General features: G+C 38.1%; 2 protein-coding genes and 1 non-coding gene across 3 annotated transcripts in view; 2 read left to right on the top strand and 1 right to left on the bottom strand.

Annotated features, from left to right (window-relative positions):
* Positions 1–4,558, top strand: part of SDHC (succinate dehydrogenase complex subunit C) — a 28,220-nt gene extending 23,662 nt beyond the window's left edge. Inside the window, exons 5-6 of the mRNA XM_006215701.4 lie at positions 893–1,056; positions 3,696–4,558. Coding sequence (XP_006215763.1) covers positions 893–1,056; positions 3,696–3,800 — 269 coding nt within the window. The 3' untranslated portion in view covers positions 3,801–4,558. The remainder of the gene's footprint in view (positions 1–892; positions 1,057–3,695) is intronic.
* Positions 4,559–6,101: 1,543 nt separating this feature from the next.
* CFAP126 (cilia and flagella associated protein 126) lies at positions 6,102–9,789 on the bottom strand. The gene is made up of 5 exons (XM_072946242.1): positions 9,540–9,789; positions 8,233–8,295; positions 7,660–7,740; positions 6,881–7,057; positions 6,102–6,500 (listed from the first exon to the last, which is right to left on the bottom strand). Exons 1-5 carry the CDS (start codon positions 9,564–9,566, stop codon positions 6,228–6,230), a joined length of 621 nt encoding a protein of 206 aa, XP_072802343.1. The 5' UTR covers positions 9,567–9,789; the 3' UTR covers positions 6,102–6,227.
* On the top strand, positions 7,802–7,873 carry TRNAL-UAG (transfer RNA leucine (anticodon UAG)). The gene has a single exon. It is a non-coding gene; the product is annotated as a tRNA-Leu (tRNA).
* Positions 9,790–17,131: the final 7,342 nt, after the last annotated feature.

The following is a 17,131-nucleotide window of genomic DNA, read 5'->3' as shown; positions in this document are numbered from 1 at the left end:
CTGAATGTTTTCCATCCAAATTCATAGATTCAGAACCTGTAGATACAGAGCACCAACTATATAGCATCCTAGTGGGTGTTACGTGGCCTTTTATTATGGTTTTGGTTTGCATTTCCCTGATGGCTAATGGTATTGAGCATCTTTTCATACACTTATTGATCCTTTATCTTCTTTGGGAAGATACCTGTTCGTATCTTTTGCCTATCTTAAATTGGGTTGTCTTTTTATTGAGTTGTTAGAGTCTTTAATATATTCTAGGTATAGGTCCCTTATCAGAAGTATAATTTAGAAATATTTTCTCTTATTGTATGTATTGTCTTTTTACTTTCTTCATGGCATTGTTTGCAGCACAGAAGTTTTTAATTTTGATGAAGTCCAATTTTTTTTTTGTTTCTTCTCATTTTGGTGTTATATCTAAGAAGCTACTGCCTAATCCAAGGTCATAAAGATTTACTCCTATGCTTTCCTGGTTTTAGTTCTTCCGTTTAGGTCTTTGATCCATTTTGAGTTACATTTTTGATTTGAATGATTTAAATTTTTTTCCCAGATTTGCCCTTGGACTGAATATACTGTTTTTACTTTTTCTTACTGAGATGATGATATAGATGTAGCCAGAGGGTGACTTCTAAAATGGCAGATGAAGTTTTTATAGAGAGGGATGTTGAGCTAAGGAATAATATGCTAAAATGTATGGCAAATTTAAGAGATTAGGGTAAGATTCCAAGTAGTCTTTCTTCTACTGCAAATATGAACATTAGTTTAAATCTTCCCCATTTCAGAATGGTTTAGAATTGTATGAAGTGCCAGGGGCTGTCGTAGAATCCAGTTTTATGTGTTATGTTTATTGTGGCTGGTGAGCAGCTGTGATGGACTTACTTTGTTTTCTCCTCAGGGGTCTCTCTTTTTGGTTTGTCAGCCTTGTTGGTCCCTGGGAACTTTGAGTCTCATTTGGAACTTGTGAAGTCCCTGTGTTTGGGGCCAGCACTGATCCACACAGCCAAATTTGCACTTGTCTTCCCTCTCATGTATCACACCTGGAATGGGATCCGACACTTGGTAAGTTAACTGTGGATTTGTACATTTGCTGGGTGAAAGGAATGGAGAGGCTGGGAGGATTCTGTCATTCATGGTCTGGGTTTAGCACTGTTGTTAAAGTTAGTTGTGCTTGGACCTTTGCCCAAGGGCCTCTTGGGGAAAGCTAAACTGGATGCCTGGGCATTGGTTGGCAGCCCAGCTGTTGATGTAGTTGAGCACTGGATGTAGGCCTGGCAGATACTTTCAGGGTCTCAATGTGAACTTTTCCAGTTTTAAGAGGGATGTTACTAAGAGACCCTTGAAGCCAGCTCATACATCTGGCACAGAAGGCATACTTATCAAATAATTGTTGCCTGTTGTGTCAGGCACTGTTGTTGACATTGCGGATTCAATTATGAGCTAGATAAACATAGTTCCTACTTTCAGTCTAACCTTCTTATCGACTCAGAGTAACACGTCTGGCTGGAGTCAAATATATTAACTTTTATTATCTTGACATTGGATTGTGTTGACTGCTTTTGTTTTTTGTTTGTTTTGAACTATTGGAGAGAATGGGGCCAAGTTTAACAGAAACTGGGTGCCGAAGATCCCAGATTTTAATATTTTTAGGAATATTTTTTTCCTAAAAGATTCCTTTAGGAATCTTTTGATAGCCTGGAAACTATCCATATTGCCTCCTACATGACCTTGGGGTCAGTTCAAACTGTTGTCTTCTCTTTATTAAGGAGTTAAAGATTAATCAAACCTGCCCTGGGTCAGAGATCAGTCCCTCCTCCAGCATTTTAAGATTTCATATTTTGTGGTATCCCTACCCCTAGTGTTGCTTCCTTTCCCAGGAAGATAATTACTGTTCCATTCTTCCTGGTTTTCCATTATTTCTCAACCTGAGCCATCTGTCAAATGAATCCTTTTGCCTTAATTTGACCTTTTGCAACTTCCATATCAGAGCCTAGAGACAAGCACTTTCTGAATTTCAGTCTGGTCCAATAGACAGTTTAATGGAGTCAGAAAAGTGAGAGACCAAATGATCTATTAAATTAAATGTATCTATATCAACTGTTCCCTAGGGCAGTGTTCAGTTTGATTCAGAATGACTTCATTTCCCTCGGGGAGGGGATGGAGAGGGAGGGCATTTCCATTAATGACTTCTTATTCCACAGAACAAAGCTCTCTAATGAAAATCAGCTGATCAGCTTTCTCTGCTGGCATCCTGGCTCAGGCAGGGACTTGCCATGTATTTGGTCTTTTCTTAATATGGAGGGTAGAGAAGGGAAAGAGGTTTCACAAAATGTCAGAACTCAGTCAAGGCTTTTCTTAAGCCCTTAAATCTGCTTTTATTTGTTGTTCTAGTAAGTAGTGGCTCTGAGTGTCAGACAGGATTTTGTCTGTTCTCTGTGACTGTCCATGGTTCTTGCCAGAAGATCTAATGGAGGAGTGGAGAGTGGGACTGATGTAAGAGAGTAGGAAGTGAAGGGTCCCTGGTATTCTAGAGAATATCCCCCCTTACCACTTCCCAGTAGGACTCAAGTTTTCGGTAAAACACTGTCCCTTTATAATCGAAACATCTTTTTGTGGAATCTGCTTGACTCTTAATCTTATCTAGGTAGAAGCTCTTTGGGAGCTGAGGTGGAGGCATCTTCTCATCTTGATTTTTTTGCCTTTTTTCCTCTGATTTTTCTCTGAAGCATTCCTAATTTAGTCAGTTTTACATTCAGAGTGTGGACATACGTGTGTTGGGGCAGTCATGTGTGGAAAGTGGAACCTGAAGACTACTTTTGCCCTAGGGAATTTTTTAGTGATTTAGAGTACAGTATGTTAATATCCCTAGGGCACAAGAGAGTCTCAATCCAGTGTTTTTTAAGTTGTGGTTTTTGACTCAACAGATAGAAAATCAGTTTAGTAGCTTGCTCCCAATAAAAAAGGAAATTTAAATACAATACAACATACAGAATATAGCACACATAGTAATGATAAATATTGCTTATTGTTTGGTGAACTTTTATGTATGATATGTAACACACACAGGGTGCTCATTAAAAGATATTTCTTAATCGGGATCACAGTCAGAACAAAATTGAGAAACAGTGTTCTAGATCCCAAAGAGTATTTTTTAAAAAAATTCTAGTCCTCTGATGGACAGATGTTTCTTCTCAAAGGGGATTCTGTGGTTGACTCTGTCTGGAAAATCATGTGTATTATATCCCCATTTTGAAGATTAATAGTGTGGATTAATCTTGAGAAGTCTTGTAGTTAAGTGTTTGCCAAATTTATTTGACCACAGGACTTTTTTTCCCTCCCATGTAATGCCTTTTAACATTCTGAGGAACTAGTTTTTGGAGAAACACACTTTGGGAAACATTGATCTAGTTTCGTTGTAACGAGGGGAAGTTTTATCTATTCAGTCTGGAAGTTCTTGTCTGTGAGGGTCTGGGGATGGAATCCTTTTCTGTCATTCGGGTAAGTGGGTGGTAGGTACTATATTGTGGGTTTTAAGAAAGGTGAAGTTCAGGAATAAGGGCATAAGTGTTTTTCTCTAGAATCAGGCTGAGGGGAGTTGCCTGTTCTTAGGTGGTGTTTCTTTGTGAGAAAGGAGCTGTGAGAGTGCTCACACCCAGGACCATGATTACTAACTTTTTTCTTTCTTTTCTTTTCTTCTACAGATGTGGGACCTAGGAAAAGGCCTGACAGTTTCCCAGCTATACCAGTCTGGAGTGGTTGTCTTGGTTCTTACTGTGTTGTCCTCTGTAGGGCTGGCAGCCATGTAAAGAGCTGAAGTCCCCAGCATCATCTTCCTACAAATTACTACATTGACCTATTTTTTTGTCACTCTTACTTCCAGCCAGAGCAAAGTTCTGATTTGTTTAGACCCTTTTGTGCTTGCTTGCAGATCCCCTTGAGCTCAGCATTAGAGTACCTTATAGAACCATAGTAGTGGAAAAGCATCCAATTTTCCCCTTATTTCTAAAGATGGAATGACTGCAAAAACTCCCTTTTCCTGCCCCCAGCTCGCAGCCTACTTTGGGCCTGGGAGCCCTCATTCTCTCTCCATATGTTGGGCCTTGATTTGTGCTGAGGGTCAGCTTTTGGCTCCTTCTTCCTGAGACAGTGGAAACAATGCCAGCTCTGTGGCCTCTGCCATGGGGACTGGGAGTGGGGCTTTGGGTGCCACTGCCTGTGGGTTGCTGGCTTAAAGGACAGTTCTGTTCATTGGTCAGAACCCAGGGTCTTTAGCACCCACACAGTGTGACTGAAAGAAGGGTGGGGGTGGGGTGGAGGGGAATTAGCCTGTCCCAGCTTGAGGGAGATAAAAAGGGTAAGTTGGCTGTTGGAGCAGGTGCTTTGGGGAGAAGATGTATAGCTTTTGATGTAAGAGGACGATCCAGAAAATTATCATTTAAGCTATTAAAGGTTATTTCTCTTCCTTGCATTTCCAGAAAAACCAAGCCTCTAATTGTCATTTTTTTAATCCAAATTTATGTGACAGCTTTTATGAAACTGAATAAAAGTAATCATATGTCTTTGATTCCCCTTAAAATCTTGAGAAACCAAGAGAATGGTGACTGGGAAGGAGCCAATATCCTCCCCCTCCCTTTAGTCTCAGGCATTTACATCCTCCAGCCTGACCTTTCCCAGGAGGGAAACAGTTTTTCCTACAAGGGACCACTGAGAAAATTTTCAGGGAATCAAATACAGGTAGCCAGGGGTTTAATATCATGGCGTCTCAGAAAAGGAGGGGGCAAGAGAAAAATTAAGCAGATAGAGAGCTTGTAGGTTATTGCAGGCTCCAAAATCCCACTGAGAACTCATTATTAAGCCTCAGCAAATTATGATCCAGTGGACCAATAGAGCTGACAGGCAAGGGACTGTGAGCTAAGTCTGTAGATACGGGGAGAGAGAAGAGTAGAGATAAGAAGAGATTGTTGAAAACCTGGCAAACATTTATAATTTAATGAGAAAACTTGCTACTTTCATAATTCATATATGCCAGGCTTTTGGGTCCCTGACTCCGTTGGCAAGAATGCTGTTTTAATAGTCTTTGGAAACTCTGGGATGACAGATCTATCTTGCCTGTCACTCTTGAGTTGTTAGCCAACCAATTAAATTAGCTATGGGTTTGAGAGAAGAAAGTGACTGTAATTGGTGTCATTTAGAGAGGAAGACCTTACTTTAGCTGCCTCAACAGTCTTTATCCCAGCTCCCAAGTAGTCTTTGGCTTTAAGTGATGATCACTTCTTTCCTTTTTGCTAGACTGGCTCTGGGAAGTCTTTGTAGCCTTCCTCTAGCTTACACCGTATGTCTTCTGTACTTGTCCTTATAGTGAGGGACGTGTTCATGAGGGAACAATTGGGCATTGGGACTGGGAAAGGTTTGGCAAGGGCATTAAATTTAACAGCTAGTGCCAGAAAGATGCAGAATGGAAATAATGATAAACAGAAATTGGGAGCTGGGAAATGGATAGGGAACTTTTTTGGTGTCTTTTTATAATTTGGGTTAGAGTGGTCAGGGGAGTGGCAGAGTGGTCATCATGTTTGCTATTCTGCTCTTTCTACTTACCATATCCCTTTGTTTTTCTTCTCTCTCTCTTTTTTCTTCTCCATCTTCCAATCACTTCTATATCTTCTGTTTTGAAGTTATATTTGTTCTTTTTTTTGAGTTTTGCTTTTGTAACTCTAATCTGTTTTCCCTGTATGTTCTTTCATCAGATATGAAGTCTTAGACAAGGATCGTGTCTTCTCTGGCTTCCTATACCTTTTCTTCCCCACCTTCTCCGATTACACATACATATGCTCTACCAAATGATTGTACTTCTGACTTAATAGTTCATGCTTAGGATGAAAAGTGAAGGGTTAGGTGTGAGGGACTGGTTATTTGAGGTTTCTTTTGCTGTGATTCAGACCAACCTCCTTTTGGTCATTTCTGGAGTATAACTAACTCAGTCCTTGTAAAAATGTGTTCCACCTCAAGCCACTGTCTTGTCCTTTTCCCTGCTCTGTTTCCCCCAATCCTTCTCCTAGTTTTGGGTTACAAAAGGCAGCTACAGCAGGACGATAAAGTCCAAATCAGTAAAAGATTCAACAAATGATGTTTATTTTTTCTGAATTTGCCTTTATTCCCACCCATAATTTTCGACTGAGGGTCTTGCTTACTTCACTCAGCCTCTAGACAGGTTTTCTCAGTGTGGTCCCAGTCCTTTATGAAGTTCCAGGTTTGCATTTCTGGACCTCGGCTAGATTAGGACCTGCACAGTGTTCTAGCGTGCATGGGCTTCCAGGTGGGCTCTTAGGAGAGCTAGCTGGGGTCTGGGGACCTGGAGTGTGACCTGCCGAGGGATGTGAGCTTTGGAGTTGATCTAGGGTATTGAGACTTGAGGCTGGGGAGTTTGGGATTATGGTTGGACTTGTTGCTTGTTGTACAGTCTTTGTGATCGACTTCCTGAGTTTCTTCTGACTGTCTGAATCATGCGGCTGTCAGGGATGGAATAGAAGAGACAATTGTTTCTGGTTAGGCCTAGACCATTCCCCGTCCATCTCAAAATTCTGAATCCCTTTTTCTCTGTATATACCATGGACCAAAGGTCAGGTTTCAAATAAGTTAAATATGATACCACTAACATCTCCTTGAGATTAGATCATTTTGTACTGTGTGGGGTTAGGGGGTGAGGGTGGGAATAAGATCCTTAGCTTATCCCTTCCGGCCTCAGAACTTGATTAAGGACAGACAGGATAAGACAGAATTGGTCAGAGGTTCCCCCTGCTGGGGTTGTGGTGATATAACAATAGGCATTTTTGAGGTTGCAAAGAAACAAAGACAATAGGATTTGAGGTTAGGTGGGAAAAATAGATACCTTGCCTAAGATTTCAGGACACAGCCCATTGGAGGCCTTCAGTAAATCAGGATTTTTCTGTATCCATTTGGTGAGGGAGGCAGCACCAGCAGCTGTACGGGAGGTCAGGGTCACCCGAGCAGGGGGTATCTTCAGAGGCATTTGCCATGTGCCCATGAAGGATCCCCAAGGATTTGCCTAAAAGAAAAAAGGTGGGGTTCCTCAATATGGTTTCTCACTCCCAGTAACTGACCTATTGACAAGGCCTCTGTCCTAATTCCGTCTTTTACCTTTGGGAACGCATGGTAGTGAAACAAGACTGAATAATCTCTCTACTCTTCCTGCCTGCTCCCCCATTTAGGTTTCCCTAATTTTTTCATTCCTTTACCTCTGCTGGCTTAAATTCTGCATCCTTAGGCTAAGTTGGCAGAATACCCACTACATAAATATTACCTGAATGTGTTTGTTTATACAGATCATTCATCAATTTAAGGAATTCTTTAAATACAATCCTGTCCTGTTGGATAAACTGGCTGGAAGTTTGAGGGCACTTGTATTACAATGTGAATTAGATTGAACTTTTTTTTTTTTAACAATTTTTTACTGAGTTATAGTCATTTTACAATGTTGTGTCAAATTCCAGTGTAGAGCACAATTTTTCAGTTATACATGAACATACAAGATTGAACTTTAATTTTCCGAATAGTGGCTGTAGGAGATTGCAAGTTTCCCTGTAGTACTCCCATTTCTATGCCTCAGTTCTTTACTGTTCTTGATAAGAATGGAGATGAGTATCTCACCTTGGAACGGGGCACTGAAGGCAACAGATGTCCACGTTCATTGGCGATAATCTGAGTGTAGCCTTCATGGGAAGATATCCTCTGGGGTAGAGGTGGGAAGGGCAGTGCTTGTGAAAATGGAGTGAAAAAGTGGGAGAAGGGAGGGGGTATAGCTTAGTGGTAGAGTGTGCAGTTAGCATGCAAAAAGTCCTGGGTTCAATCCCCAGTACCTCCGTTAAAATAGATAAACCTAATTACCTCCCCATCTAAATTAATTAATTAAACAAAAGATCTCAATATCCTTTTTAAAAAGAGGGGGAAGGGTATAGCTCCATTGGTGGAGTACATGCTTAGTATGCATGAGGTCCTGGATTCAATCCCCAGTATTCATATAAATAAACCTAATTACCCACCGACCCCCCCAAATTTTTTTTAAAGTAGAGGAAGTATCTGAAGGGCTTGAATTACGGGCTGAGGGAGAGGAGGGTATGGGAGTTTAAAGACGGCTGAAAGACGTTAGGTGTCAGTGAATTACACAGAGTACGGCATAAAGAACCAGAAACTGGCCTTGTGGGTGCACTGAACATGGAATACCTCTTTTGTTGGCTTGGCGAGAGACCAGTTCTGCAGATACTTGGGTGAGAAAGCTTTTTCATACTGTGGAAAGAGATGAGAATCCTTATGAGGCTCAAAGTCCCCAAGCCCAGAAAGTAAATAGGCACTGTTCTTCAGAGTTGAAGACCAAAGGCATGAATGACCATGCTAGACTTTAACTCACTATAGAGTCACTCACTTTAACTCAGTGTAACTCACCATTTGTTTCATCTGTATGCTGTCCAACATGGCGCCACTAGCCACACATAGCTATTGAGCACTTGAAATGTGACTAGTCCATATTGAGGTGCTTTGTAAGTACAGTTGGCCCTTGAGCAATATGGGTTTGAACTGTGTGGGTTCACTTGCAGCTTTTTTTTTCAATATGTACTACAGTACCACATGATCTATGGTTGATTGACTCTGTGGATGTGGAATCCTGGATACAGAGGGCCTACTGTAAAGTTATATGCAGATTTTCAACTGCCCTAATCCCTACCTTGTTCAAAAGTCAACTATATAAAATACACTGGATTTTGAAGACTTAGTGCAAAAAAAACAAGAATATAAACATCTGATTATAACTTAAAATGTTGATTAACTGTTGGAATTAATTTTGGATTTACTGGGCTAAATTAATTATTTAAATGACGATTTCTTTTTAATTTTTTTCATGTAGCTACTAGAATATTTAAATTACATCTGTGACTCATTATCTTTTTTTTTGCAGTGCTGATGTAGACCAGGGGTCAGCAAACTGTGGCCCATTGGCCAAGTCCATCCTCCTGTCTGTTTTGTGATGGCCTGTGAAAGCTATGATTTGTTTTTATAGATGAACATTTGCAGTTGATTTGATTAAGGGGAATGCTAACTTTGTATCCAAGTTAAGCAAAATATTTTCTTGTCCTACAAGAATTCCATTCTTTTCATTAATATTAAAAAAATGCACTCAGTTATTACATTTTGAATTTCATCAAAAATTTTATGGAAAAGTGTTTTCTCTCATACCTATGTAATACCGCTCTGATTTTGTCACTTGACCCACAAAGCCTTAAATATTTACGCTCTGACCCTTTTCAGAAAAAAATTTGCTGACCTCTGGGTTACACCCTACAAACTTGGCCCAGAATACCTATTATTTGTCCCTGGGCCCTCCCTAGCCTGAGTAGCTGAGGAGGTGAAAATACTGTCTCACCTCACTCTCAGCTATCTATTCAGTAATCAGAATCATATAGGAGGGGGTCAGTCCGAAAGTGGAATATGGAAGACAAAATTAAAAGTCAAAGAGAAGGAAAAAGAGTACTTACCTGGTTGGCACTGTAGTTAGTGGCCATGATCCTGCCACTTCCTGCTGTTTACCTTTGTTGCTTGGTAACCTCAGAAGGCTGACCTTCTGGGACTACCTCCCAATTAACAGGGAGGGGCTGCCTTTCCCTTCTTGTTACTCACTTTCTTGGCTGACACTGCCTTTGATCTTTTCCTTTGAAACCTGGGTTCATTTTCATTTTAGAGACGTGAGGAACAGAGTAAATAAACATGAGAAAATTAGCTGAATAGTGGCTCTGACTTTTTCCTAGCATAACTTACCCTGCTTAAGAATTTATAGGTTGTCTTTGCCTGGGGTCTTTAACCATGGTAACAAACTATGGAACGCCAAGAGCTCTGTTCATTGGAGAGTGTGGTCTAAGTACCACAGACTTCAGAGCCAGACACTGGGATTTGAGTCCTTACTCGACATAGGAACATAAGAGCTGTATGACAGTAAGCAGTTGGTGTCCCTTCACTGAGTTTCTGTAGTCATTTGTATCGTGGAGATAGTAGAACCTTTACAGGATAAATTAGGTAAAGTGAATAAAGTGTTTAGATAATGTCATAGCATGGTAGGGACTCAATACTGCTGAGACCCTGTTTACAGGGTCCACTACATTTTCTCAGAATAACAAAGCAATGATGTTTTAAATAGCCACTAACTCAGATTTGTCCCCCCAAAGAAAAACATATCCTTGGTCATTAAATGACTCCTGGCTTTTCTGAGGTGGAATGAATTGCTGGTGATGCAGGATTGAGCAGGCATGATGACAGAAAGACATAGTGTGGAAGGCACCAGATTTGGAGAATGAAGTGGTGGTGGCGGGACACATACCTAAGATTTGGACAACCTCTTTGAGACTTATCTAAAATGGCATTAGCATACCTATCTACTGGGTTGTCAGAATTAGGGAGAAAATGGAACTGTGCTTCCTGAATTACAAAATCTGTCCAAAGAAATAGATAATTGAGAACCAGGAGAGCATTGTAAGGGATGATTATCAGTCCCTTGTCCCTTAGAAGATATATCTTTTTAAAAAGGTGGGTGGCAGAGAGGAGGAACCAAATGAAATAGATCACATGATGAGAGACTTAAATATATAAAAATATATAACATAAAACAGATCTAAGATTAAATATATTTATTACATAAATGGGTTTATCAAATCTGTTAAAAAGAAATGATTTTCATATTGACTAAAAAAGTAAATTTCAACACTATGCTTATAAAAGAAACATCTAAAATGAAGAGATTCAGGAAGGCTAAAAATAAACGACTTAACAAATATGTACCAGATTTTTTTTCTTTAAGCAGGGGTTGCAATTTTAATTAGCCAAGAAAGTAGAATTCTGACTTAAGAGGTTTAGAAGAGATAAGTTTTTAGCACAATTTAAAAAAGAGAAAGAATTACATTTAATAACGGAGAAAAATAGAAGCACACTGATAATAGGAGACTTTAACCAATCTCTCAGATCTAGAAAGATGAAGTGAATAAGAAGTTAGCCCAGGTACAGACAACCTAAACAACATAATAAATAGGAAAGATTTAATATATATTAAACTCTGAACCTTGATAATAGAGAATATGCTTCTTTTTCCAAATGCATATGAAAGATTCACAAAAATCACAAAAATGTGGCACACTCACATCTTAGGACACAGGAAAATCTCAAATTCAAATTTCCAAATGAAAAATTTAAAAATATGTTGTTAACCACATCTGGGCCAAAGGAGAAATGTAAAACAAATTGATAATAGTAATAATGAAAACCAGAATCTATGGGAAATAGTTAAAACATCTATCAGAGAAACATTTATAATATTAAATACCTATATGTATAAAAATTAAAAAGTAAAAATGAATGAACTTTATGACTCAAAAGACTAGGGGAAAAAAGTAAACCAAATTAGAAGGAAGAAATTAGTAAAAAGAAAGGCAGAAATAATGGGTTTGAAAACAACAAAAAGTAATACTAAAATCAAAAACTGTTTGAAAAAATTAAATTGGTAAATTCTTAGCTAAACTACTCAAGAAAAGAAGACAGCACAAATACATGTAATTAGGAAGAGACAAAGAAGAGGAAATTTAAAAAACACTCTGTAAATATGTTTGAAAATCTACATTTAATGTATAATTTTGTGTAAAAGCACAATTTAACAGAATTGACCCTTGTGGAGACAGAGTCTAAACAAACCATTTAAACATAAAAGAAACTAGAAAACTAGAGTTCCCCCACAAAACCAAACAGGCCCAGATAGTTAAAGTATTTTACAGCATAGCAAAAGAAGAAAAATTCCCAAATTCATTTTATGAAGTAAGAATAACATTGACTCCCAAACCTGAATTTTGGAACCATGACAGAGTCTAAACAAAAACACTGCAGATCAATTTCACTTATTAATATTGATGCAGAAATCTTATATAAAACATTAGTAAGCAGAATCCAATAGTACATTAAAAAAATCGTATTAAGACCAAGTGGAAAGTACTCCATGGATGCAGAAATGGATAGTCAAATTAGGAAATCCATTAATATAGTTCATTATATCAAGGTGAAAAAAAAATGTGTGTTTATCTCCACAGATACATTGGTAAGTTTTAATACATAACAATAACAACAACAACAAAAAGTAAAAAGACAACTGGGACAAGTAAGTTATAAATAATATTATAAAGAGTTAATATCTTTGATTTTTAAAGAAGTTCAAAAAATACAGAAGACTAATAACCCTATAGAAAACTCGGTTAGAGATACATAATCAGGCATATCACAGGGAAAGAAATACAAATTACTGTTAACCATATGAAAAGATGTTCAACATTGCTCATAATTTTTAAAAATGGAAATTAAAACTACACAGAGATACTATTTCTTACCCATAAGACTGCAAAAATCCAAAACTTTGATAACATACTCTGTTGGTCAGCCTATGAGGAAACAAGCATTCTAATATGTTGGGTGTGGAAATGTAAAATGTCACAACCCTCGCGGTGGAGAATTTGACAGTATCTAGCTAGCACAATTATCAGTGCCTTTTCCATTTATTTATTCAATGGAGGTACTGGGGATGGAACCCAGGATCTTGTGCATGCTAAGCATACACTCCACCACTGAGCTATACCTACCCCAGTATCATGCCTTTTGATTAAGTAATCCTACTTCTAGCAATCTATCCCAAAAATACTCTGGCAAAAATAAGAAGTGTGCACTATTAAATGCAGCATTATTTGTAATAGCTACAGAATGGAAACAACCCACATATCTGTCAGTAGAATACTATGATACTGCCACACAATGTAATATTATGCAGCTGTAAAAAGCAACAAGGAAGATGCTGCTATGGAGTGATCACCAAGAAATACTTTTAAGTGAATAAAGCATGGTGTAGGACATGTGAATAGTGTGCTATTGTTTACGTAAAAAAGTAGATATAAATATGTTTCTAATAGAAAAATGATGGAAAAATAAATGGTATAATTAGTGATTACCTTTAGGGAGATAGAAGAGATAAGGTGGAGAGGACAGGAGTAGAAGATAAACTGAATATACCCTGTTTTGCAAAATTGACTTTAGAACTGTATAAATATTTTACAAAATTATAAAAATTAAGTTAAAAACAAAAGTAATTCCTAAAGTAAGAAAACAAATTCTCATTATTTTCAAAACAAAGAAGTTTTTTTTCTTTTAAAGAGTTAGTTAGCTAAATACAAAAGCTGTATATAAACGAGTTAATGTTTCTGCTTCCTCTGAACATGACAAATTTCATATCCAGTTTTCTTTCTTAAGACTAAGTCTCCCTCTAGTGGACATTAGTTTTACAACAAGTCCCCCATTCCCTACACTGCCCATTGTCTCCTGTTGCCAAATCCTTAAATTACATAAGTATCAGAGTCATGAGAAGGAGGGTGATGGAAGATATTAAGCAATGGGATAGCCAAGTGTCAGGGACACAGCCAAGTTTAAAAGGAAGTGGGGAGATGAGAGACATGAGAGGCTCTAAGAGCCAAGAAAATTTTGGTCACTCAGCTCAGAGTGGGGAAGGAACTTCAGCTTCCTACTGGAGGATTGCCACCACCTCTGCCCAGCAAGAGGTGATTAATATACCAGTGTCACTGTGTACTCAGTGAAATAGCTCCCCCCAAGGCGTTGCTTTAGGAAGAAACCCGAGTGAGAAATAGTGATGAGTAGGAGATGAAGAGTGATTCTCCTGAGCCAGATAAGGTGTGACAGGGTGAACTCCAGGCATCTCCCACCCCTCAGGGCTCCCCCAGAGTCCCACAGACCATTGAGGTCAGATGCGTGAAAGCTTTGCGTCCTCAGATACTGACGGTGGGGAAAGGTACTGGCACAGTCTCTTCATTTCCTGGCAGGGAGAGGAGAGTCAGAGATGAGTCCACACTGAAAAGTGGCCTCTAAGGGTATGATGGGAGGGTCTTTGTGTGCTGGGCTACCCTGGGTCTCATCTGACCTCACATAGTGGAAACTACTCAGAGGAAACTCATTTAGAGTAGATCCTCTCCTAACGTCTACTCCAGTTTCTAAAAGTTTATCACTCCTTCCCACGCCCTGTCACACTGTGGTCTCTCCCTCATAGAGAACAGTTGAGGGTTGCCACCTCAGCATACATCTCCAATCTCCTTTACAGTTTTAAATAAGAATACAAAAAGAAAAGAACACCAAAAACAGTCTAGTTTCCTAAGTTCATTTTCTGGTCCTATAAAAAATCGAACTCCTTAATTCAGGTCTGGGGGCCTGCCCATCTACATATCTAGCTTGAGAATACTGTCCAGGAAATTACTCATTCGAAGAATTATTTCAGCCAATTCCCACACCTTTCTTTGTTCTTTCTTCACTTCCTCCCTTTAAAAGGTGAATTTCCAGACACACTGAAATCCCGGAGGGAAAAAATTGGCCTAACTAAGAGTGGTGACCCTTCCTGTGTGCAAAATACAAGAAACATGTTGCTAAAGGCCATAGTTCTTAATGTAACAAAAAGTAATGTGAACCTTATACAATGAAATACTTTCAGCCTTATAAAAGCATGAAATTCTGACATGTGCTACATTGTGACATATGACACATTGTATGAAACTTGAAGACCGTTATGTTAAATGAAATAGGCCTGTCATAAAGAGACAAATAATGAATGATTCCAATTATATGAGGTACTTAGAGTAGTCAGACATCAAAGAGGCAGAAAGTAGAATGATGGTTGCCATTCTACCGGGGAAGAGGGGGAATGAGGAGTTATTGTTTAATAAGTACAGAGTTTCAGTTTCACAAGATGAAAAGAATTCCGGAAATGGATAATGGTGATGGTTGCACAACAGTATGAATGTACTTAATACACTGAATTGTGCACTTAAAAAGGGTTAAGTAACTTTTATGTCATGTGTGTTTTACCACAATAAGAAAAAAAATGAAGAAAAATAAAGTAACGTGTAATATGAACCTTACTGAAGACTGCCAAGAAGTAATGGAACTGTGTACTGATGAATGATGCTAGGGTAAGTTCTCATATTTCATTTTAACAAGCACCAGGGGGAACACCTCTTTCTGGAGCTCTCTGTCTCTCCTTTTTACATGCATAAGCCACTCAACCGTCATTCATACCTCTTCTCTGAGAACACATTGCCTTAAATCACTCTCAGATTTTACCTTCAGAGGAATGATCCTGGAAGCTATCACACAAACATATTTCCATTTTTGTCTCATTGGCCTGAACTGAGTCACTGGCCGACCTAGCTGAAAACATAGCAGGCTATGAAATACATAATTTTTATTTTAAGAGGCTATATGCCCAACTGAAAATTACATTACTGTAGGAATTGGAGGAGAAATTATGTCAGGGAACTCTTTCTGGCACTAAATAATCTTAAGTACTTGCTATGTATCCTTCCAGTATGTTTTCTTGTACTATACACATTACTCTGCAACTTGCCTTTTTCATTTAATATATCATTCAGGTATCAGAGACCCCACAAATATGTAGCCAGTCCCACATTCTGGACATAGGGTGCTGCTATTAGAGTCACCCTGACTACCACCTCTAGAAACTGGCTGAAGCTGTTGCCCCTGTTGCCATGCCCCTCACTGGGCTGCACTCACTGCCTTCCCTGCTTCTTCCCCTCACTTGTTTCCAATTCAAGACTGGTGCATCTGATCTGCAGATTTTCCAGCTGTAATGGAGGCTAGAAAAGTGAATAGCTGGCATTTTATGGTGGGAGGAAGGGTTTCTTTTAAGGCAGAGGCAGTGGTGGTTGAATAGGGATTCCTTAAACAGAGGAAGTAGGTTCAGAGGCTCAATAGCCAAAAGGAAACACAAATACTGGAGAAAACAGAACCACAAAGTATGTATAAATTTATCTCATTCTTTTAAATAGCTGCCTAACATCCTGTAGTGGAGACATTTATTCAGCCATTGTCCTGTTGATGGGCATTCAAAATATTTCCACTTTTTTGCTACCACAATATTATAACAGACATCTTTGTACATTTTATACATTTGGCCTTCTGTCTGATTTTTTTTTTTTCAGTATGCTTAAAAGTGGAGTTGCTGGATAAAAGTGAACATGTATTTTTATCTTTAGTATATATTGCCTGGTTACTTTTTAAAATATATAGTAATTTATATTCCCACCAGCAAGATACAAAAGTGCCATTTTCTCCTATCCTTTTAGTCCCTGAATACTATTACTGTTTTTTCTTTTTATCAATCTGATGAGTGAAAATGATATATTATTATTATTTTAATTTTTGGTTTCTTGACTACCAACATCTTTTCATATGTTTATTGGCTACAGTGAATTCCTTTTTTTAATTAATTGCCTATTCATATCTTTGGCTCACTTTTCTGTTGGTGTATTTCTTTTTCTTATCAATTTGTAGGCACTCTTTGTGTATTAGAGATACTTTATCAGCCATATGTGTTGGAATTATTTCTCAGAGCATGTTTCTAGTTTTTCTACTTTATTTATGGTATCTTTTAAAAGATAGTTAAATATGTCTTTTCCTTTATGGCTTCTCCATTTGTTTTGTCATTCTTGCTTAAGAAAATTTCATCGTACATTTCTGTTGTGATTGGTTACAACGAGCACACATTTCTTTTGTAATAAAAATATTTTTTAAAAAAGAAAAAAAGCTTAAAACCTTGAAAGAGTAGCCTGAAGACTTATTCTTAGGTACAGTTCTATTACCAACTAGGTATGACCTTGGACAAGTCACCAAGCCTTTCAGTATTTCATTGTCTTAATTTTACAAATGAAGGATAATAACATCTATTCTGTTACTTCACTGGGTTTTGCAAAGATAAAATCAGATTTTTTAAAAGTATAAATATGGGTTACAAAAACATAAGGTATTATTATTATTATTATTATTATTATTATTATTATTATTATTATTATTATTATTATTATTATTATTATATGCTTTCCCTCTTCACTTGAAAGGTAATGTGATAAGTAAAGATATCACTAGATTAGGAAGTCATGTTCCATCTACTCCAATTACTAACCAGTATGCCTTTGAGCAATTTGTTTAGCTTCTATGAAACTCAGTTTCCTCATCCTTAAAATAAAAGAGTTAG

Source organism: Vicugna pacos, chromosome 21, assembly GCF_048564905.1.
Source record: "Vicugna pacos chromosome 21, VicPac4, whole genome shotgun sequence".
NCBI lineage: Eukaryota > Metazoa > Chordata > Mammalia > Artiodactyla > Camelidae > Vicugna > Vicugna pacos.
The sequence above is the reverse complement of the archived record's forward strand: the minus strand, read 5'-3'. Positions and strand labels throughout refer to the sequence as shown.

Coding starts and splice junctions, on each gene's coding strand:
- CFAP126 (XM_072946242.1), bottom strand. CDS start 9,566: ATGGCCACTAACTACAGTGCCAACCAG. Junction 8,296..9,539: donor CTAACTACAGTGCCAACCAG/GTAAGTACTCTT, acceptor CTCTTTCCACAG/TATGAAAAAGCTTTCTCACC. Junction 6,501..6,880: donor GTCCTGAAATCTTAGGCAAG/GTATCTATTTTT, acceptor CATCCCTGACAG/CCGCATGATTCAGACAGTCA.